Genomic DNA, 23851 nt, shown 5'->3' with positions numbered 1-23851 from the left:
AAATGTTGGTTTCATGAACCTTGTATGGAGAACTAAGACAGAGTGGATCAGTGGATGGATATAAGTGAGAACAAAACAGTCACATAAGGGGAACAATTTAATAGAATAAGCCTTATTCTAGCAGCTGCTTCCCCCTAATATACACATAATGACCTGTTAATGAGGAGAAATCTGGGAAGAAGAGGAAGAAAAGACAAAATGTTCATGAACAGGAACTTGTTTTCTTTTATGAAGGAATGAGTCCAGGAACAGTTTTTGACATTTAGAGCATTATTTGAAAAATCCTTTAAGACAACGCCCTTAAAATTCGACAAGGCTAATTTATTTATTGGACTGAGTGTGCATGTTGTTCAGAGATGTTATCTTGTAATCCAAGGTAGCTCATGAGCAAAGAATCAATTTTCTTTATGGGTTCTATAAACCTGTATTTACAAGGCAGACAATTCACCTCTTCATCATTAAGTGCCATTTATTTTTTTTTTTCCAAAACCAGGAAGTTGTAATTGATTCGTAAAGGTTGGTGTTTCATCAAAAATGTACATTTTTAATAAATTCAGTTTTTTTAATTAGTGCACAAAATATGCGCAAATTTTACAACCACGGCAGTCTCATTCATGTCATTTAGTGCCCTAAATCACATCATGGCGGCTGCAACCCCCCCCCCCCCCCCCCCCCCCCCCCCCCCCCCCCCCCCCCCCGACCCCCACCATATACTGCCATAAACCAGCCCACCTGGCAGGCAACAGCTGGAATATTGGCACGAGTATTTACCACAAGTATCGATTGTGTCTGCAGAGACGGAAGACATGTTTTATAAGTTTTCCAACAAAATATTAAACATTCTTATTAAAACACGAGGAGATAATTAAAAATAACATGTCTGCAGACCTCACTTTAATTCCTACATGTGGAACAGTGACTCCACGGAGCCTGGTCGCAGTGAAAGGAGGGGATTTGTAACTTGAGCAAAGTTTAAACGTCACAGTCGAACATTTTCTTGACTGCTCTTTAATAAATTCGCCTTTTGTGTATCCTGTCATTTCGTCGTGTATTTTGAAGTATTATCTCAACTTTAAGTTTTCTTTCAACGTTTTTCAAAGACCCCTGGGATGTTAACTTAGTTGGATCTCAAGAGGAGTAAATGTGTCCAAACCGATTTGAAGAGACAGCGCTCAGGAAAAGCTGGCGCTGCTGTCACGGTGTACAGTGATCTGATGGGAACAGAAATCTCCGTGGAACCGCCCTTCAACCCGGTGAAGCTCACCGTCAACAGGCCTAATGAAACGAGACGGAAAATGAAGGAAAAAAAAAAAAAGGAAGCCTGGATAAAATGAAATCATATGATCTTCATGAGGAAAGCAGAGCAAATGGCGTGAACGTGAAGTCACACTGTGGCTGAAATCATTCGGCTCAGCGTATTGAGACTGACCCAAGAATTGGATTTCTGAAGATGTTTATATGCCTTCATGTTCTTTTTCATCAGCGGTGGTTTCCACCCTGAAACTCCGCCATGGAGCCATTTTTGTCCGGTCACATCCTGATGGTGTGCTTTGACGTCAAACAGATAAAAAAAAAAGAAAGAAAGGAAAACACTCCTGCAGCACAGTGGGACTTCACATTTGGTCCTAAAATACAAACGTTATTATCATCATCGTATTTCATGGCTCGTCTCATGCTGCTCTCAAATCTCAACAGGCGTCAACTCGTGTCTAAAGAGATTCCTCTCATTTGATTTTGCAGCAGCGTCTGAACCTTCTGGATAAAATACTTGGGCTCACAGGGGGCACAATACGCACACCGAGCTTTTGATTGGACTGAATTAGTAGTCCTGGTTATTCATAAGGTCAGTCTGTTCATTAATACCAGACTCAAATTAATATTCTGTGTGTTACCGCTCGCTGCTCTATTTGCATATTACAATACCTGAATGACAATGGTGAGTGACGGAGAGAAGAGAAAATTATTTATGTGGAGAAATGCAATCTTGGGAACACTTTGTGTTTGCATGTTCTCCCTGTGCCTGCATGCGTTTTCTCCTAATGGCTTTGCCTCCTTGGTGTGCTGGGCCATCCCTCAGGGCTCCAACAGTTTTTCCACATATTCGAAAACTTTGCGAAAATAAACAACAAATAGGTGTGGTCACTGTAAGCTTTAAATGTGCAATTATGCAGCTACTGATTTAAAAAAAACCTTCTCAGGACCATAAAGTTTTAGCAAAATAACCAATTTCAAAACTCAATTTTCTATCATAAGTCTTTCCAAAAATACTCTACCAACTAATTGACTTTTTAAATAAAAATGAAATTCTTGAGGTTTTCCAGTTGATTTTCAAGCTTTACAAAGCATAGATTCAGTGCATTGAATTAATTAATGACATTATCTTAGCTATTGACTTGGGCACTTGCGTTTCTTGGTGCTGTTAGATTTAACTGCTGGATGTGGCAAAGTGGAGCGTGACACCCTGGCCTCTCATTTGGAGCAGCGGGTCGAGATCAAGAGGAAGGCTTTGGAATGCCTCAGATCCTACTGAGCAGATTGAACTTTCTCTCTGTGTTGTAACCATACTTCCTCAATATTCACACTTTTGTGAGCTCTGGGTTGAAATACTGCTGCTCCATGTTTTTAAACTGGAAAATAAACACGAGCATATTCCACCTGCACTTTGACAGGGCAGTGATCCTTCTACATTTTGTGCAATTCTGATATAACCGGAGTAAAAACACAAGTGTCCTGCTGATGACCTGCTCACCTCTGCAAAATGAACGTTGCCCTCTAAAACAAAGCCAGCCCGGAGATGCTCTCAATAAAGAGGATGAATTGTTATCAGCTCGTATGCACCGGAGCTCATCACGACTCGCAGTAATTTATGTCAGGAGAGACGGAATCACATCCTGCTTAAAAGGCTGAAACACTAAAACCATACAAATGATCCTTAAGCAGATACGAGTGAAGAGAAGAGTAACCCAAAGGGCTCACAGAGAGATATTCTCATTGTGAGGTGGGAAATTTCACCAACACATTTCAAAATACAAAAATACTTCAGCTGATTAACAGAAGTGGAATAACATTAGTTAATTGGATGTGAGGAATCCGCTAACTATCAGTATCTTTCACATTTTGACATCAAAACATTACATGAGCAGCAAAACAATGACAAAAAAAAACCCAACTAATGAACATTTAAGAAAAAAAAAAAATCTTTTTCCTAGAATATGCCAACCGCTGCTCCTCGTGTTGAGGAGTCAGAGTGTTTGGCTTTGAAGGAAAGAAGGTTTCTGTCAGGCAAAGCCACCGCCGAGATTCACAGGAGGAATAAAAATGCACAAAGAAAGAATAATCTGCCTGCCGATCAAGAAACGGGAGGAAACTCTGCAGGATGACCGAAGTCGACCTATCAAAAAAAAAATTTAAAAAAAAGCAGCTCATCCTCCAGGACGGATCTCCATTTAGGTGAAATACGACCTTGTATCCGGTTGATGTCATTAACTGTGATAAATTTGTCCATTTCCAGGACTAAGGGTTTTGACCTCGCGCTCTCTCTCTGATGAAAAAGCAGATCAGTGTCTTTGACAAGGTCGCAGGAACGCGGATCACAAGTGTGTAAATTTATCTAACTGAAACTAGGAGGCAGTCCAGTCCTTGGCTATTTTATGCAGCTTTACTCAAAATCTAAACCCATGTTTTTTGCAGCTTCCCCCTCCCCTCGCCGCCTCTCGTCCACGTTCTAATCCCCCGGACCGCTGAGGAGAAGAGTCGGTCGCTCCGGGGCGCAAAACAGGAGGGAAGTAAATTAGAGAGAGATCAGAGGAGGAATGACAAGGAAGACCGAGCCTCTTGAGCTGTAAACACAGGAGCGAGAGAGCAGCTGGGCACAAAGACGGTTTAAATCAATAAAAACCAAAACAATATTTTCATTAAAAACCTCTTTTTTTTATTTAGACAAAATAATTAAGTCCTATAAGAAAATAAGTTCAAGGCTTGGAATTGAACAAGTTGAGCTGTGAAAAGCAGATGGTGTATTTGAGTCTATTAGGAAGGACTTTTTTTTTAACGAAATGTCCAAAAAAAACATAAAAGCTCGACATCTGTCGCGTTTCCCTGTCGGTTGGTTGTTGTCACACTGATTCAACAAACATAAATAAAATCAAACTTCTACCCATTAATCCTCACCGGCATGCCAGAAATCGCAGTGTTTTATCAAATGAAAAGCAAAGAAGAAAACAAAATCCTCACTTTTTCTGCTCTTTTCTAAAATATTCACACACAGACACTTTTTTTTTTTTTTTTTAAATCCTCATCTCTTCCTGGCATTTACTAACAGACACCTTTCACCTGACTTTGGGTTTGTCTTGTAATAGTTTGCCTGCTCACACCAGTAGGAGCTTTATCAGCGTTGCCTGCTGTCAGGACAGGGTGATAATTCATTTTCAGACAGAGCCCGAGGTAGAGGAGGGGAGCCGCGATGGCACGCTGCAGCAAAATGGACCGAGAAAACATGAATGAGAGAGAGAGAGAGAGAGAGAGGAAGACTTCTGAGAATAACAACCCTCGTCAGCGAAAGCTAGAACTCTACCACTAATCCTAACACTTAACCTCGACAGACACCATTTAAAAAAGATTTTTTTTTTTTTTTTTTTTGCAAACTGGCAAAAACATCTGTGAAAAACAGTTCTTTGTCGATATCCAGTACAAACAGAGGCGATAATGAAGTTTGATTATTACCGTCTTCAACGCAATCTGTAAAAGTAAAAAATGTGTCTGTGGCTCCTCCTGGTCTGTACGTTCAGTTCACTGTTCAGGGGACGACTGAGTACGGCTGGTAGGGCAGCATCTTCTGCCGCTCATTGATGGCGTAAATCCAGGCGGGTTTGACAAAGTTCAGATTTCCGTTCTCCATCAGGGCCTGGTGGAGGAAACGTTACTGAATTAAACACCGGCGAGGCCGAGACGCGGCTGAGAAGTCACTAAATACGAGCCACAAATGCTTTCACATTCACCGGGAAAGTTGAAACGACACAGTGGAGTCACGTCAGTGTTTTCGGAGTGTGTTCGGAAACCGGAGGACTTGAATAAAAATGTGAAAGAAGTGAACTCACATCTTCGAAGGACTCGTGCCAGCCTTCACTGGTCACCACGAACTGCACCTTCTCCGTCATGTAGTCCTCGATCTCTCTGAATGTTGAAATTCCAGCCACATTTTTGAGAAAATGACGGTAAATTATATGAATTATTTATTTTCACAACAAAACGTCTGTCTCACCCGTTAAAAGCAACGATGTATCGTAATAACAGTCGCCTCTCATTGTTGGGGAATTTCCCGTACAGGAAGAAGTGCTTTCCACTCAGGAAGTCTGGAAGGTAAAAAGCAAGACAGCACAACATGTAGAAAGAGTAATTACAGCTGGTTAGTGGAGCAAAACAGGGAAGTTGAAAATAAAGTGAAAAAGAGGCTCGCCTGGCAGCTCGGGAATGGGATGATCCACTTCAGCCTCAACGTCTGTGTTTTCATCCGTGGACCCTCCGTACGGATCCTCGTCCTTCACCGCTGCCGCCGTCTTCCCTTTGTGACTCTTCTCCACCCTTTCAACAGCGAAACACAGTCATGCTGCGTGTTTCCAGACTCAATGTCTCTGTCACTTCTGCTACGGGTTGATTTATCAGACTGAATTCACCGTTTCTTTTAAAACCAAGAACTTTTTTAACATTATGCAAAGACTGCCTGGTGATAAGTTACATAAAACATTCTAAAATCATCAACAAAATACATAAAATGTTATTAGCAATCCTTACAAACCAAACTGCATTATTAAACCTTTTAAAGAGTTACAAGAGCCGTCCAAAACATGTTTCCTGTTCATGTTATAAGCACTTTGAAGGAACAAATGAGCTTTCTTTTTTAAATCAATGCACCATCCGAGAGGACGGCTTAGTGATTCTACAGTTTAGTGCTGCAAAGGAAAACAAACATTGTGTTTTGAGAGCTTTGGAACTGCTGCGATCAGAAAACACTGCTGAGCAGAAGAGGAGAACACAAAAATTGGACTAAAACAGTGAAGTGAGAGAGGAAAAAAAAAAAAAAAAAAGATATTCAGCAGGGCTGTGGGAAGTTTTCCAAAGATGAAAAATCTCACCTGGCATCACTTTAGCTCGAGTTGTAATGAAATTATAAATGGAACGGCCGAGTCAGGTGAGCCAAGAGTGAAATAACCGGACAGGGACGCTGAAACCGATCAACGTCAATATTTCAAAACAGCCTCCTCAAGGCTGTCTGTGGCGTTTACCTCTGCAGCTCGTCCTCCGTGTCGCCTGCAGAGTCGTCGTCCCCTGTCAGATGAAGAGTACACATGTCAATGTTTTCATGTATTGCCCATAAAAATAAAAAAAAAAACACAAAAGACAAAAACCCTACACTTTTAATGCCTTATAGACGTTAAAGCAGGATTTATTTACCGATTTAAATTCCACGTCTGCACTCTGAGTTTAACTCTAGTTAACCATGAAGAATGAGAGTTAAACTACTGGAGACAAACTGCTTCATCTTTCTACTGTGTTTCCTGCAGGTTGAAACGAAAATGCCTGATGCGCCTATATCGCTTGGAAAACTTGCGTTTTTGTTGTTCAATAGGTGTGACCTTGTTGGCGCCGCCGCCCATTAGCATACAATCTAGAGCTGCTGAAGCAGGAGAGGAGAGGCCGACCCCGCCACTTTACTCCCGGCTCCGCATTAACATAGAAATGAGAATCATGCACAAGTCTCTCCACGGCGATCACGCCCGGCCTCCGGCTCCTCCACCTGCAGCGCCGGCGTGTGTGCCCGAGCTGCCGTCCTTCCCGTGGAAGTGCCGTCGACCGATCCGTCTCTAAGTGCTTGGTGAAGGCGGTTCTTTTCTTTCTGCTCTCACATCGCGCCCTCTCAATTGATTCATCCCTCTTCAGGCTCGAGCCGTTTGCGACTTGTGGGAAGTGATTCATTGTGTTAGTTCACTCGCTTACACTCTGCCTCCTTGGCCTCCGCAAAGACGTCTTTTATTGCTTTCTCAAGAGGAACGCGGCTTAATGTTGCATCAAATGTTTTTTTTTTTTTTTTTTTTTTTTTTTTGGAAGAAAGAAATAGTTGCAATTAAAAGCTGTTTTTATCAGCTTGTTTTTATTTTATCCATGAAAACAAGCATGGTATGGATGTGATTGGATGTGATTGGCTGTTTCAGGCGGTACGGAGGCGAAAGATGAATCTTTCGGTGGTTTGTACAACACTGCTCATGTCAGTCCGACCAATCTGGATCTATAACCTCATATTAAGAGGGAGCTACACGCCTCGACACAAACAAACTGACCTCCAACACCGAGTTCTGTGACTGTACCGATCTGCTCACACTGAATCTCAACTTTAAGTGCCTCTTTCATCTTGGCTCACATTTTCCAATATCCTCTGCACTGCCGGGTTCCTCCCATTTCATTTCACTCTGCTCTTCGTGTCGGGTCCACCCGGCCATCAGTCAATCGAAAAACATGTTTATCGCTTTGTAATGCTGACAACAGGATGCTCACTGCCAGTCAGAAAGAGCCGGACTGTTCTGGTGTTCCTGGAGGTCAGTGAAGGTCAGTGACGGTTCACCTGGTTCGTCCACGTCAGTGGAGCCGCCGTACTCGTCGTCTTCCTCCATCTTCACTGGAGTCTTTTTGGGGGTGACTCGTCTCTGCTGCTTCTGCGGACTCTGCGGAAACGGCCCGGTCAGACAGACTGATGCTTCACCTGGTTACTCTGATGGGCTCACTCAGAAAACAAATGTACCTCGGTGCTCATTTCTTCCTCGCTCCGGTCGTCCACGTCCATCTCGCTCTCCGAACTCGACTCGGCTCCATCCATCAAGTATCTGCGTGGAAACAAATGGAGTGTCGGGATGATAAAAAAAAAGCCGGAGGAAAAGGAAGACGTGCACAAAATATCATGTTCTCAATCAGTTTTACTTGTGCAGTGATTCAAGGTACGCCAAGAGTGGACGCCTTCCACTTTCCACTGGGATAATCGGCCTTGTCGTTGTTTGTTTACCAATCAGTGCCAGTTAGAATCCAGAGAAATATCATGTTTTCTGTTTCAGCATATAATTACAATCACTCTCTGATTTCAGACACAAAGTTACTGACTTGAAAATTGCTGAGTTTTTCAGGTAAAAACCATCCCTGCATTTCTGTCAGACTTAAAGGTGTAATACAACATTTTGATTTCCGGGTGGATCACCTAAATAATTGGTGGGTCTGTTCGTCAATCATTCTGACGAGCTGCTTTCGTAAGGCGGTTCTCCGTGCTTGCGCCCAATCAGCTTCTCCCTTTTGCGCATGCGCATTCAGAGTGTTTATGTAGCCGTGAGCTTCTGAGCTAGTACTTACCGATGGCGAGTCTGACACAATGAAACTGTAACTGTTTCAGAAAAAAAGCTTTATTTATGAGCGAGGCGGATCGCAGAAACTGTAAACAGAGCCGTGCACGGCGGAGAAGAGGAGATCGCGCTCGTACACTTACGCGTTTCCTGGGAGAAGCAGGAGAGCCGGGCGGATGGTCTGGCGCATGCGCGTTGTTCAAAAAGTGAGTAACAGACGTGGGGCTTCGTCTTTTCGAGAAAATCGTGTATCAGACCTTTAAAAAAGTGAATTTGTTGCATTTCTTCCACTAAAGCGTCTCAAATGAAATCATGCTAAGAAACCCAGACTAAAGCAACGAATCAGTCGGAGTGTAATGGGACCAGGCGTTTGTTTAATCAGATCGAGCTCTGCTCAGTTCGAGGTGACCAAGACAGAGGTATAATCTGATTCAAGAGCGAAGCTGCTCATGTAAAAACACTGAATAGCATCTACTCTCTGTATTTAAAGAACAATATTAGACACAGCAAACATCTGGATCGACCATGTATAAAAGATGCTTCTCAACCTGTGTTTTTAACATTCTGACTTCTTTCCCTGTAAAACAACAAGCCACCAACCACTGCGTCCACCACTTAACATCCATGATGAACAGATACGCTCAACTTGTAAGAAACACAGATGAATGCATGAAAAATTGACACTCATTGAAAAGTTCATTGTTATATCAGTTGTTTTTAACATTCAAATAATCAACTAAAACATACTAAACCGTACAGCATTTATGCAACGTTGGAATTATTTCAGTGTGTTTTTAGTACTTTGCATGAATCAAAAGCACCCGTTTAAAAAAATGGGAGGAAATAATTATATACAAATTATAGGCGATGTGACAGGTGGAACATTCATCTCATAGCAGTAAAGCTGTGGTGTGAGTCCAGGCCAGGCCTTCTGAAGCTGCAGAATCTTTTCTTTTGTGAAGTTCGAATCTTTTCTTTCTTTGTTTTAGATTTTTTTCTTCTTTTTTTTCCCAAAATATGTGTTCATGGCTTTTCTCCCGCTGTCGCGAAACATGCTTTTAGATACAATTGGTGAGCAGAACTGCCTGTATGAATATCAATGTGCGGTCGCCTTCCTGCTTCCTGCTACGGCCTGGTGACCTATCCGAGGTGTGACCCTGCCTTCACACCCAGAGTCGACGGGATCCACTCCAGACCCCCGCGACCTTTAACTGAATACAGCGGCAGAGAAGATACATGGATATCTCAGTTTAATGGAATAAATGTAGCAGCGATCCAAGTTTTACGCCGTCTGTGAAAGTTCCCCAGCCAGATTAGTCCAGCTTGATTTGATGAAGCCACTGGGATGAGGCATGCGGGCATCATCCAATTTACCTGATTCAATTGTTTTGAGACGGTTTGAATTTAATTATGGGAAGAAGAAGAAGAAAAATTCATCATGTGCACCTATAAACAATTGACTGATGGATTCATGTTTCAGTTTTTAAGGTAATTATATATAAAACATACATTTTAGTGAATAAGTGTGATGCTGCACTGCTTTATTTGAGCAGTGAAATCAGAAATACTGAGGTTCGCATCGACGCCACAGACTGGATGCTTCCAAACACGTAAACTTCTTTTGTAATTTTTTCATTCAGACTGATAACTTGTTTTGTAATTAAATTACCATAGATCACTCTTATAAAGCAAGACTGCATTTCCTCTGAAATGTCAGTCTGCGGTGAGTATTGACGTAGTCAAAAGCAAATTTATTTAATCAGACTTTAACATTTCTATTTATATATTTATAGCTTTTATTTTTAAGCTTTCCTCAAACTTTTCAGCCTTGATTTTAAATGTGTTTGGGGGGGAGGGGGGCTGTTTTTGTTTCTGTGGCGTAAATCACTTAGTGCTTCATTATCTCTGCGTGAAAAAACTCATAGAGCCGAATATTGAGAATGAAATATATTCATCTCATTTGGTGAAAAAAAGTAAGAAACAAATCAATAACCCAGGCTGAACCGAAGCCCGTTTGGCATTTAACAGTCAAATAAACTGAAGAAACTGAATCCAAAATGGAAAATTCATGCAAAGCCGGGCTGTTAGAGAGGAGATGATCACCAGTAATGATCTCTGCGAAGGTTAAGAGAGAGCGGGGGGAAATAAAAGGCTCTATGCTCCATTAAGCTCCATGTACCAGTTGTAATGATATCAGAAATGGAGGAGACATGCAGAAAAACTGCCGCGTGGAAAATAACTCCTGATGTCCTCGTGACACACACGCTCGTGTTTTCAGAGTTTCTGTAGACTCGATCGAAATTTAGGGTCTTGATGAGTCCTCATGATACAAGTGTTTACAACTACACAGCTCGAAACAATAAAGGGAGCACTTGAACAACGCGAAGCGACGCCGAGTCAATCAGCCTTCTGTGAAATCAAGCAGTCCAGTTAGGAAGCAACACTGATTGTGAGTCAGTTTCACCTGCTGTGGGACTGAATGACTGGAAATTAGAGGCAATTAGGAGTCGTTCTGCAGGTGGTGACCGCGGAGCTTTTCTCCGCTCTCATCCTCTCTGCGTGATTTTTTCGCTGATGTTTAAAAGCCTGGTACACACTGCAGGATGTTTTCAAATCTTCCGCGATTCAGAGAGCACACACTAGAAGACAACAGAAGACAGATCGCACCAGATTTTCCTCTCCTGATCTTCTAGTGTGTGGTGTTACTACGGAGAGAATCGGCTCCTCACTCTTCCACACACAACAGGATCTGTGATCAGGAATATTAAACATGTTCATATTATCCACGATCTCCCCTTCCGACGCCTCCCGAGCGGCTCCGACCGCAAATAAAAAAAATCTCTCTGAACACACCGCACACCACAGGAAGATCGGACCCGAGCTCATTTGCATACTCCAGACAGTCGGACCTTTGCCGGCTTCGATCAGGAGAACGTCGGGGCAAAATTCGGCCCGATTCTCCCGTAGTGTGTGCCGGCCTTAAGTCAGGGCAGTGTCCAGAGCAGGGAGGAGATATCAGCAGACAGGCCAGGAGGCACATCGACTTTCTGTGCAAGGAGGACCAAGAGGAGACCTCCATGGGATAATACATTTGATTTGCGTCGATCATTTTTAAGTTGTTTTGTCTCAATGTTTTCCGCTGTGTAGTAAATAAAGATTTTCAACTGGATCCATTGAGATCTAGGACGTGTTATTTATTTTTTGAGAAGTATAATTGGTCCAGACACTGGTATAAATCATTCACATGTGCAGACACACCGGTACCACGGCACTTCGGTGTCGGCTCTTCCTATTATTGTGAAGCAGAATTCATCAAGCGAAGACAGCAGTCGAGACAAATAAACTAAAAGCCACACCGGGGCTCGACTGTGACAGAAATATCCCTAAAACTAGATGGTTTTAAAGATTAGATTTTAGATTTTATTTCGGTCTGGTATATAATAAACAGAAAAGTACAAAAAACATATGTGTATATATGGTTAACATGTTATCAGACCGAAAAGGTTTCGGGCTGAAGCCGAAGCTTATTTAGCCCACCTTTACCTCACCGCGACATAGAGAAAAGAAACATTATACAAAGTCGAACCAAGCGCAACAGTCAAGATGGAGCATGACAGAGGGAGCCAATCTTTTTTTTTTTCCTCTCCCCCCCTTCCTTCCTTCTCTCTCCTTCTTTCCTTCCCTTCTTCTGCTCTATCTTCTCTACTTCTTTTCCTTTTCCTTTCCCTGTCCTCTCTTTTTTACATTCCAATTTTCCTCCTTTTTCTTTGCCCTTCTCACCCTTAATGAGGCCGCTAAGAATAGTACTAACCATAAATAATGAACAGAGATAGATCACAAGACAGACAAAATTATTACAATAAATAAATAAATAATTGATAGATTGATAAAAGAAAGAAAACAACAGAAGTTTAGTTTGATTATGAGTTTTGTGAAGTTTGGATTGTGAGGTTTGTTTGCTACCTCAGTGTAATGTATTTGTCAATGACCCTTATTTCGTATAATTTTTTTAATTTAATCAGCGAGTTTGCTGTTTTTAGTTCCATGTCCAGAGTGTTCCACAGATTTACCCCTTTGACTGAAGAAGTATTTCCTCTGGTATTTGTTCTTGTTTTTATTTTATTGAATATTGCAGTGCCCCTCAGATTATACCTGGTCTCTCTTTGCTTGAACAGCTCCTGCATGCAGTCTGGGAGAATATTATGATATGCCTTATACATTATCACTGCTGTGCTTAAGTTTGTTAAGTCTTCTAATTTAAGTAGGCGGTTTTTAATGAAAAGTGGATTTGTTGGAGCGTAATAGTCGCTATGATTGACAATTCTTATTGCTTTTTTTTGTAATATGAAAATCGGTTGGACTATAGATTTATGTGTGTGCCTCCACACTTCCACACAGTATGTTAGATATGGTAATAACAGGGAGCAGTATAGGATATGGAGTGATCTTGGATTGACAAAATATTTTACTTTGTGTAAGATTGTGTAATTTTGTGCAATTATTTTCGATATTTTTCTTTTTAAATTGTCAATATGGGCCTTCCAATTTAGTTTGCTATCAATTATGACGCCTAGAAATTTTGTTTGGTTAACTTGCTCAATGGCTCTATCGTTAATGGATAATTTCAATGGAATTTTGATCATTTTATTACCAAATAAAATGAAATTTGTTTTATTTCTATTTAATGATAATTGATTTATATCAAACCACTTTTTAAGAATTTTTACATAATTTTCTACTACATGCAAGAGCTGTTCGAGATTTGGACCGGAGGCATTAAAGGCTTGTATCGTCAGCAAATAGGACACAGGTAACATTTTGCAGAGCATCACAGATATCATTTATATAAAGTATGAAAAGCTTGGGGCCAAGAACAGAGCCTTGTGGGACACCATATGTAACCTGTTGGATATTGGAATCTACTCCATTGAAATGCACATATTGTTTCCTATCAGTAAGGTAGCTTTTTAGCCATGCAAGGGCGGTACCCCGTACTCCGTATCTGTACATTTTATTGAGTAGTGTCTTGTGATGGATGGTATCCTATTGATAAAACTGTCCAACCTGTCCATAAAAAGTTTTTCCAGGATTTTGGAAAATTGAGGGAGTAGTGAGATTGGTCTGTAATTAGTGAGTAATTGTTTATCTCCATTTTTGTATATAGGAATGACTTTTGCAATTTTCATTTCATCGGGGAAAATGCCGGTTTGGAATGATAAATTGCAAATATAGGTAAAAGGTTTTAAAATTATATCAATTATACTTTTAATTAAGGATATGTCTATATTAGCGTGATCTGTCGATTTGTTGTTTTTGAAGTTATTAACAGTTGTCAATATTTCGTGTTCATTTACAGCACCAATAAAGATGGAATGCAGGTTCATTTTAATCAGTCTTTCGTCTAGACCTCTAGACGTCTAGAGTACAGCAAAACATCTAAGATGCAACATTTTAAACCCTCTGGACATTGATCATAGCTCGGGGGCCTGACATTTATCTCTTGATAAACTGTTTCCAGCACTTGCACGTTCCTCTTGATTTGGAGGCCGTCTTGCCGTCGTCATGCAGAAGTCGGAGCAACACCGAGAGATGAAATATCACATCCTGAATATCAGACCTTCTGAGACGATTTAACCTGAAAAGCTTATCTTATGCTTGGATGGTGTGTTTTCAAGCAGGATTTGAAAATGTGCAGAGTAACGGGTGACCTGAACTGAAAGGACGCTCCTTATTTTGGGACGTGGAAACATAAAGCTGTGTCTACTGGTCTGACTTTTTTTCCCCTTTTCCTTTCTTTTCTTTTTTTTTTTTTTTGCTGAATAAGGTAAATGCAGCATTGTAAATCAGATTACAAATGCTGAAAAAAAAAGTTGCTACACACACATATATAAATATATATGTATGTAAAAACGACTTTTGGAAACAGAGTAAAGAGTCTGTCTTCCACTTGGACCAATATAATACTATAGGATTATCTTTACTGTGATTGTACAGACACATACACACTCAAATTTGCTCTAAAACAACCGAAGAATAACCGCAAAGATAATGAAATAAGAATACTTAATCAGTAAAGAATCTACACGACTAAAAACACTGTAAAAATGACAAAGCTTTAAATGCTATGCTGCTATGGAAGCAGCATAGCGATCTGCAATTTCAGTTTGAAATACAAATATTTCACACATATAGTTTATTTTCTGCTTCAGTTATCTCATCTCCATTGGAAGCAATTCATGGCAGAGCGGCTAAAAAACATTTTGAGATAGAGACAGGGCGAGGCAGAGATCAAGCCTGCGGCTCTGGAGACTGACAGGCGCTTCCAGCACAAACCTGGCCCAAGAGCTGCGGTGGAGAATAACAACGGCTGCACTTCAAACTACACATTAATCAATTATGTGACAAATCGGAAATACGTTTTGCTTGGTGTGACTCCGTTCCGGGAAAACATGCTGCAGCACCGCATGTGATCCCGTCACTCATTTCCTGACTTTTACTCCTCAAATAAAACCTGATAAAGCCCAGCAGGTAAACTGAGCGTCACACACAGAGCTGCTGCTCGTCTCACACTGCAGCGTTACTCACAGATATGGCTCCAATTAAATAGGAAATAATCAGTTTTCTCCATGACGCAGGAGTTCTTGTCAAGAAGATGTTTTTGTTTTCCCATATTTAATGCGCTGCAGATTAATTAGACAGTGATGGTGTTCAGGTATTGTTGGGCTGGCAGCTCCTCCTGGGACGCTGCTGCAGAGCGCTGCTTTCATCAGCGACGTGCTCAGCTCTTCGGATCTATTGTGGCGAGATGTTGTAGAGTTCCTCGAGTGTTTTCCGCCCGTCTCCGATTGCGTAACGGCGACGAGAGAAAAGCATTTCTGGACTGCTTGGCTCGTGTCGGTCTCTCAGGAGCCGGATGGAGCGGCGCGTTCACCTTTAGACGCTTTAGCGTGCGTGCGTGCGTGCGTGTGTGTGTGTGTTTGGGGTACTTGTCATCATCAAAGTAAGTGGTCCCTTTAATTACGCATAGCAGATGCAGCTTTTAAATAAAGGATACATCATCAAAGCTGCACACTCCACATGCTGCACAATAGTGCTGCTTTATTCTGAGGAGGGAGTGGGGGGGCAGAGATCTTCTGGGGGTGGATGAGGAACCGATGGAGAAAGGTGAGGGTGACGGCGAAGGCTTCGGTAATATCTATCGTTTCACTTTCAGAAAATCTTAAAGGAAGATTTGGATTCAAAGAAATATTGTCATTCATGCATTTAGCTTCTCTCTTTCAGCATGAGGCAGACAGATCGGTCGGAGTGAGGCTGTCAACAGAGATCCCATCACTCCGATAGCTTTCATTAAAGACTCTGAAGACCAACGTGGACCAAAAATTGATTTCTCTCAACCTGTCTGGTCTATGAGGCGTGTCCTGCAGGAGCTGAATGAGAATTAATTCTGTGAAATGACGCAGCAGAACGCTTTTCTGGCATCTTCAACTCAGAGCTGCCGCGCTCATATATAAATCTAAATCAACAGCTCATCGCTCAGCGAAATCCAAAAACTGTAGGGAGAAGTGGCGACTGACGCGTCAAAACCAAAACACAATTAATCTCTTCGTGTGAGAGAAAAAAAAAAGACCAACTTTCAGCCCACTGACTGAACTTCACCATGAACAGAAGTGATCCAAACTACATGCATGTTTGAAAAAGAGCTGCAGAGAGAAAACTGCATCATAATAACGTAATAAATGGAAACAATGTTGTGGTTTATTGCAACACAGGTCTGATTTGCCATTGATTGAAACATTTAAATGCATGTTAATGTCTGTTCATCCAAATAGCAGTGCTCTTTCTCTTGCCTCAAATTTATAAAGTTTTTTTTTACTTCTAGATTTTTATTTTTGTGTTTCCAGTTTTCACCGGCGGCCTCTTAGAGAATACACAAGCCTACAAATCCAAAACCGCTTCTCACGACAGTTTAGAATGGTAGATATTTTACGGCCACTTCTTAGTCCAGCTTTAGAGCACTGCGCCGTTTCAGCCATTTTAGTAGATATTCTCAGTCTCGAATCTATCGTTTCTGCATTTTAACCATTTTGCATGTTTTTTGTTGACCTTTTGAGTGATTTAAGATGATTTGGAATAAATATCCTCCTTTGGTTCATTTTTTGCAGATTTAACCATTTTAGCCTTTTCTTACTCTTCTTGACACTGAACAGCGTGACATTTTCGACAATTCCACAACTGCAAAAATCTAAATAAATACAGTAGGGAGTATGATCGAAGTCACAGCAGGGTTCATTAGAGTGTGTTATGCTGTTATTATGAATCACTCACAATAACAGCATTACAACACAAACCATCGGCGATGGTTTGTGTTGTAATGCCGTTATTGTGAAATGCTTGGTTCAAAACTGAAAGTTCAACTACTTTGAAAGCAATCATTCCCCGTGAGTTTTTTCTCTTTGTTATTCATGTAAATGTTTTTTTTTCTCAGCAGCGATGAAATAATTCCGGTTCAGCTCAAGCTGCCGCGGTGAAAGAAGGGACAGATTAAAAGGTGCACCATGTGGCTGAGAGCTCGAATCATGAGCCGCTGATTACCTGACTGGCGTTTATTTATTTATTTTTCAAATAATCGACAAACAATTGAACAGTATACACAATGTATTAATGCTGTTGCTCAGGATTCTATAAAACCTGCTAATGAACAAAAAAGTGAATTATTTTCATCATTATTATAGAAACTATCACATGGATATTTATTGATAGATATATATTTATAGAGACATTATTAAACTATATATCAGAAGAAAGAATTTCCCTCTGTCATTATGAACATTAAACCAATTTAAAAACAAAAAGAACCATAACTCAAAATGAATTTTGCTGATTTTATATTTAGAAGTAATATATAAAATGATATAATTAGGTCTGATATATCAACCGCTTGTTATAACAGACTCTTAGTTAGTTTAAAAAGTCTAAATATATCAGAATTATCTTCTGTAAAGCCTTGGATAACCCGGCCTGGTGCGAAACTGACAGGCACAATCATCCTTTAAGAGACGGGAGTGAAGGAATTCTTTAAATGATGAAGCAAAAAAACACAGCAAAGTACACTACCACTCAAATTATTCTGGACTTTTCCACGGCTTGGAAGTAGCGCTCGGCTCTGCATTATTCAGTACGCACTGATTTTTTTTTTTTTTTTTTTGTGGCGTGATGACAGAAGACCTTGATGTTACGAAAGCTGGCCTCGGTAATGAGGCGGGTAATTAGGGGGCTGCCGGTGCCGGGTGGCTTTAATTTGTGATCGCGGCGGGGGATCAGCTGCTCAAGGTTACGATGTTCTCCGTGGAGAGTGGGCAGCGCTGCCGCGCGAGGTGTATTTTTGGACGTTTCAATCAGCTCGAGTGCCGAGCGCAGATTGCTGGACGTGGAGGGACAGATGTGGCTTAGGGCGTTAATCAGACGTGGACTTATGCGTTACACAAATGTGCAACAGGGGAGGAAAAAAAGATACTGAATCCTTGTCGAATTGTTCTTGCTCAGGGCAGAAATTCCACTCAGTTTCACTTCAATCTAAATCGGCTGCTTTTCACGGAATTTCTCCTTCACTCACCGTTTATAGGAGAGCTTCTGCTTTCTCTTGTGGCAGTCCAACACCCACTCCTTCCGCACGATCATGCCCCCTGCTGACTTCACCTGGCTGTATTTGGGGGTGTTGGCGAAGGCACAGCTGGAGAGCGAGGGGACCAAACACACACACACACACACACACACACACACACACGGTTACATCACTAAAGAGACACTGACAGTTGTAAATAGTCTGCTATTATTGGATTCACGGCCTAATCTGTTTCAATTATGAAAATATCAGAGACAGACAGAATGAAGAACAACAGAACATCACGGGAAAATTAGGAAATATTTGCACTTAGGGGAAAAAAATAAAGCCATTATCATCAATAAGTAATGTGATCGTTAGAAGCTGATGCTGCCACTGGTGCATTCGTGCAGGCAGAAAGTTTCCAAGCACCAGAGTTAAGACAAGAAACAGCTCATATAATCTACAGAAAAAAACCACAATGCAATCAACACCAACATGAGGGAGAACCTAAAACTCATCACGTCAGTATCTTTTATTCTTTTATGCTATTCACATCTAGAGATTTCTGAAACTGAGAAAAACATGCCTTCTAATCCAATAAAGACTGAATATTTCAATGTCAACAGTTGTTACTAAGTCCATCAATAAACACCAAAAAAGAAAAAAAAAAATTTCAATGTATCTCATTGAAACCGTTGGCAGTAGAGAGCATCACACGTAAATCAAACAAACTGATTTGAACACTTCAGGCAATTTAGGCATCAGACACTTTCTCATAAGGAAATGCCTTCAATTTGTTGGTATGCCTGCTGATTAAGCAAAAGGCTTCAGAATACAGTTAACTGGTTCATCACATAAACTAAAAATCTGATGTTACTTTCAGATGAGTAAAAAGAGGTTTTAATTAATTAAACAGCTTTGTTAGAGCTGATAATCATCTTTACACCATATTATTCCAAAAAGGGTCTGACTGCAGCTTCACATTCACGACACAAAGACGCGTTTATTTTGTACAACTTGCACTAAAGGTAAACCGAGTCAAGCTTACATGAGGTGTGTGGCGTCGGGCGTCCAGTCGGGTCGATACTTGGCCCCCATGTCCAGAGCTTTCTCCCTGAGCTCCCCTCTGAAGGGGTTCTGGAAGCCGCTCAGGACGAACACCACGCCCTCCATGATGCGGTTCAGCGGGACCTGCTGCTCACTGGGAGATTTGGCCTTCTGTTTGGGTTTGGGTTCCGGCTTCGACTGGCTCTCCCGCTTCTTCTCCGTAGCTTTCGGTGCTGGTGGAGCTGTGAGGAGAAGTGAGGGATTTTAAACACCGTCAGGGTCAAACGATCGTCTGCTGGCAGTTACTCGCACGCGGTTCTACCTTTGGCAGTGCTGGCCGGGCTCGCCTTGTTTTTGAGGGCTGCCGCTTTGCCCTCCGGTGAGCCGACGGGGCTCGTTTTCTTGGGCGCGGGGGGGCCGGGGGCCGACTGGCGCTCTTTACTGAACTCAAATTTCCTTTTTGCTGGTGGCTGAAAGACAGAGGTAACAGAGTGTTCTGGAAAACAGCAAAATAACTGAAGCGCAGACACATTTTATGCAGCAACAAGTCCCACTGGTCGCCATAGAAAGTCTTTACATTGTAGGCGTCAAGCTCCTAAACTGTGCTTTGGTGCAGAAAATGACGGAGAGGTTCGGTACCTGTGGCGAGGAAGCGTTGGAAGACGAAGCTTGGCCTGCTGAGTGGGAGCTTCCCCCCGCTTGCAGGGCGGCTGCAGCGTAACTCAGCTTCTCAGTCTGAGGAGACGCTGCAGAGGCAGGAATGCAAAGAGCAGATGAAGGAAGAGAAGAAACTTTTCTTCAAAATACAGCCTTAAGGACAAAAAAATTAGGCCATTGATTTGCACACATCTCCACTTTGGGATCCAATGAGAATTTAAAAGGTTTTTCCAGGTTATACAGAGTGAAATCAAACATTTACCCTTGAGTGAAGTGCTTGACTTTGACTCCCGGTTGAAGAAGAGGCTGCCAGGTTGAAGACTGGATCCAGACGAAGGAGACTCATCCTTCACCTTGAACTGTCCCAGCTTCGTCAATTTCTGAAATAAAAAAGGAGTTCAGGGTCCAAACAGAAGGATAAATGGATTTTATTGATGTAATGTGTTTCGCAGCTTTAGTAGTGTGATTACATGAACAGTGAATGAAGTGATCAGATTGACGGGCTGGATTATATACACCAAAAATACCAGCTTTAGACACATGCAGTCGGGGGATCGATCCCATGATGCTTTGTGCTGCGACACTGGCCGTTTGTGGCTTGTGCACATGAACCAATAACAAGACACAGTACTGAAGATGGACTTTTTAATGTGCTTTTTTTTAATTTATTTTTTTAATTAAAACATCACTTTTACGTTGGGATCGGTCTCACAGAATCATTCTCCATTAAAAAAAGAAAAAAAATCAAAGACGTGTTTATGCGTGCTCGGTTTATATGATCCATGGTGCAATGTTGACGCAGCCCTCTGGACGATAGTGAATCTAAATACTCATACACACCTAATAAGCAGCTCTAAAAAAATGGTTTTCCAGCTGAATCCAGCAGGAGATCAAGACTTCTAAAGAATCACAGCGTGCTACTGGTGTCAGAAGATCTCATCATTACAGCAGGTCGACTCCACTGGTGCTGGTGTGTACAGCTGAGGAATTCCTGCCAGCTATTTGTCATTTTTTGGTATTTTACAAAGTGTGGGTGTGTTCTCAGCTGGCAAAAACACCAACACTGCATTCAGCTCAGCACACAGTGAAAGTTACTGCATTAAACTCACAGCAGCATGAACTGTACAGTATGCTTTTCCTCCCACATATACAAATCATGGATATGGAAGGAAAATCAGAAGGAAGGAAACCTGTTTAAAGAAAGTGGTTAAAAAATAATAGCTATAAAAAGTAAAAAAAAAAAAAAAAAGAAAAAAAAAGAAATTATAGCAATTGCATTAGAACATAAAAATTTACAGCTTCATGTTTTCGTGATAAAGTGTAATAAATATCTTGAGAGATTACAATAAAAAAAACCATAAAAATTAAAATGACACCAAAAATGTTTATACAGCTGATCAAATTTCACGACCAATTAATGTGAAAAACTAGCCAATTCAAAGTTTGAACTTTTTGTTATTGACACTGTGTGTGTGTGTGTGTGTGTGTGTGAGTGTGTGTGTGTGTGTGTGTGTGTGTGTGTGTGTGTGTGTGTGTGTGTGTGTGTGTGTGTGTGTGTTACATTACTTACAGGGGATGAAGTGGGAGGAGGGTCATTTTTGTCAGGCGGTGAATGAAACTTAACAAAGGTGAGACCGTACGCTATGTTCTGAAAAGCACAAAGACAAAGGTTAAAAATATATTATTATGACAAGAGAAAACAAAAATGCATTCATCTCAACTGAATGGACCCTGAAAGTTACACCTGCGACACCTGCATATTACTGAAAGCTTTATTACTGATAGCAGTACGTAAAATAACAGTCTCTTAATGAACATCAAACTACAGACACACTTTATAAATGTTTTATTCAGAACTGATTGAGAAGTGTTGGTGGATAATAATGGTCATTACCTTGCTGTACGGCTGGCTACACACGATTTTCACTCTGTCCCACTTCTCCTGAGCCGTGCTCTTCTGCAGCTGGGAGGGCCCAAAAAACCGCACCCGGTTCATGTTGGTGCCGTTGCGGCTCTCGGTGGGGGACATGAAGGAAGACGTGACCAACAGAACCTAAAAGATAAAAAAGTTAACAATTATATTCCTACACATTATACATTATGAAGGTGAAAGCTTAGTGTAGAGGGAATACCTCATAGTCCTGGTCTCGGACTGCAGAAGAATTTCCCACCAGCACCTCGACGAAAGCCGACCCTTCATTTCCAATATCGATGCTGTGCACCTGTTCCTCCTTCTCAAACTGAGAGCACAGTAAATCAGCTTGAACACAAGTGGGAAGAAGAAAGTTCTGACAGAGCAGCGAAAGACTATTGAACATATCCCCACATGTGAGCGCTCAAACTAAATGGACACAAAACAAATTATTGCTAATGATGTATTTTAAAGCATGATTCTCAATTACAGAAAACTTGACAGCACAGAATCAATACACATTCAGAGGGGAGATGGCAATATTTAACATGAGAGGACAATAATTTTAAACACATCTGATCATTTGCCAGTGCCAATATTTCCCTTACAATAAACTAGATGACTTTATCAACTCTGTGCTTCTTCAAGAGAATCAGGCAAGACATGGAACTTTCTTTCACATGTACACATAGCTATTGCAAGTAACTTCAATTGTTTTTCTATTTCAAAACCAATATTTCGGCTTAACAAGGCTGTCGACTCGGGTGATATAGGAATGTAATATTGCAGGCATCATCCCTTGATAATACTTGTGTTCATCTCTAGAAAAGCAACAAACTCTCTGTGTGCTTGAGGACTTATGAAACTTATAATTGTCGATTATCTGCAAACCTATGCAGAACAAAGAATCTGTTTGCAATAAAGGTACAGAAGTCAAAATTGAGTGAGAGTCTTGTTTATTTAAAGGTGCACAGAATCCTCACACAATCCTGTATTGTGTGAAGCAAAGATCCCTAAAGACAGAGAAACACTGGAATTACTACAAATAGAATATTTCGTAGGGTGAACATGAAAACTCCACTCGGAGCAAACCCAGACCCGCCCTCCATAGAAATGTTATGATTCAGTCTAATAGGAATCCATCTATCTTGTAATCGAAGTTAAGTAAACGCCACATCAGCAATCAAACAGCTTGTTTACACTGGTGTGAGTCAGAGCAAACACAAACCTGCAGGATGACGGATGTCTGCTTCTCTCCGGCTCTCGCTGCTTTCCATTTCCTGTAGGTGTCGGAGCTCAGCAGATTATCTGCTTTATGAGTCTGGTTTGTAAATAAAAGACTGATATAAGAAACAGCTGGATTTTTCAAGTCCCTTCTAAAACAAACCTCTTCCAAAAACTCACCGAGTCTTCAGTGCTACAAGACACGACGTGCTTCAGTTTGATCTCTGGCATGCTGTTGTTGATTCCGCTTGGCTATTTATTAATAATTATTCCTGATTTCGTTCGTTACACCAAACCTCGGGTTATCTCAACCGGCTAACGACACATAAAACACACTAAGTGACTGCTTAGACGTGTCACGGACCTCAGACTAAAGTACAGACAGCTATCTGACGGGATAGCATGCTAGCAAACAAAAGGCAGAGGCAAGTTTTCCTGCTGATGCTGATTATTTCAGCACACATCAAGGCAACAGCGTATGAGTCCGTCACACGGATATTAACTTAACGCACATCCGTCACCTTGTAGTTACGCGAAACACAAGAAAATGTGTGTTACTGGTAATAATTTTAAGTTAAACGTGCGCATCTGAGCACTCATTTTCCCACCAAAAGCCCATACATGCTATGACGTACCGCCACTTCCGGTAAATGTCCTTTTTATCCAATGAGAGCGTCTGCTGTCTTCTTCTACTGTCATAAAAAAGCATCACCGAAGTTATACTGCCACCATTGACAGTGTATATAAGACCGCCACCAACTGGGAAGAGCAATATGATCTTATCAAATGTATTGTTATAAAACCGAGACAAGCTCCACCTTTACTGACATGTATTTGCATTTTTGTTGTTTAAATGTTCCTTTCTGGACGTAAATTTGTGATTTGTCTCCGTGTGTCTGACTCATTTGAAATATTTTTGTACTTTGCATTTTATATTTTTCACTGTCATTAACGAAGCATTTTGTTTCTTATGTAGGCAAACAAGACTGAAGTGTTATACAGATATAATGTAACCACAGGAATGTATCA

The 23851-nt window shown here is 41.2% G+C and overlaps 1 protein-coding gene across 1 annotated transcript; it reads right to left on the bottom strand.

Annotated features, from left to right (window-relative positions):
• Positions 1-4611: 4611 nt before the first annotated feature.
• Positions 4612-23447, bottom strand: LOC115397382 (DNA repair protein XRCC1-like). The gene is made up of 17 exons (XM_030103654.1): positions 23003-23447; positions 22827-22919; positions 21819-21926; positions 21581-21739; positions 21257-21334; positions 19949-20066; positions 19669-19775; positions 19352-19499; positions 19031-19271; positions 17992-18108; positions 7793-7874; positions 7616-7715; positions 6282-6324; positions 5456-5580; positions 5261-5351; positions 5097-5172; positions 4612-4903 (listed from the first exon to the last, which is right to left on the bottom strand). Exons 1-17 carry the CDS (start codon positions 23051-23053, stop codon positions 4796-4798), a joined length of 1845 nt encoding a protein of 614 aa, XP_029959514.1. The 5' UTR covers positions 23054-23447; the 3' UTR covers positions 4612-4795.
• Positions 23448-23851: the final 404 nt, after the last annotated feature.

Source organism: Salarias fasciatus, chromosome 11 (genome assembly GCF_902148845.1).
Source record: "Salarias fasciatus chromosome 11, fSalaFa1.1, whole genome shotgun sequence".
NCBI lineage: Eukaryota > Metazoa > Chordata > Actinopteri > Blenniiformes > Blenniidae > Salarias > Salarias fasciatus.
The sequence above is the reverse complement of the archived record's forward strand: the minus strand, read 5'-3'. Positions and strand labels throughout refer to the sequence as shown.

Bases quoted from the DNA above. Each gene is read 5' to 3' on its own strand.
- LOC115397382 (XM_030103654.1), bottom strand. From the start codon at position 23,053: ATGCCAGAGATCAAACTGAAGCACGTCGTGTCTTGTAGCACTGAAGAC. The intron at 22,920-23,002 runs GTGAGTTTTTGG...TTTACAAACCAG, and splicing joins CTTGTAGCACTGAAGACTCG to ACTCATAAAGCAGATAATCT. The intron at 19,272-19,351 runs GTAGAACCGCGT...TTCTCCTCACAG, and splicing joins CCCGGCCAGCACTGCCAAAG to CTCCACCAGCACCGAAAGCT.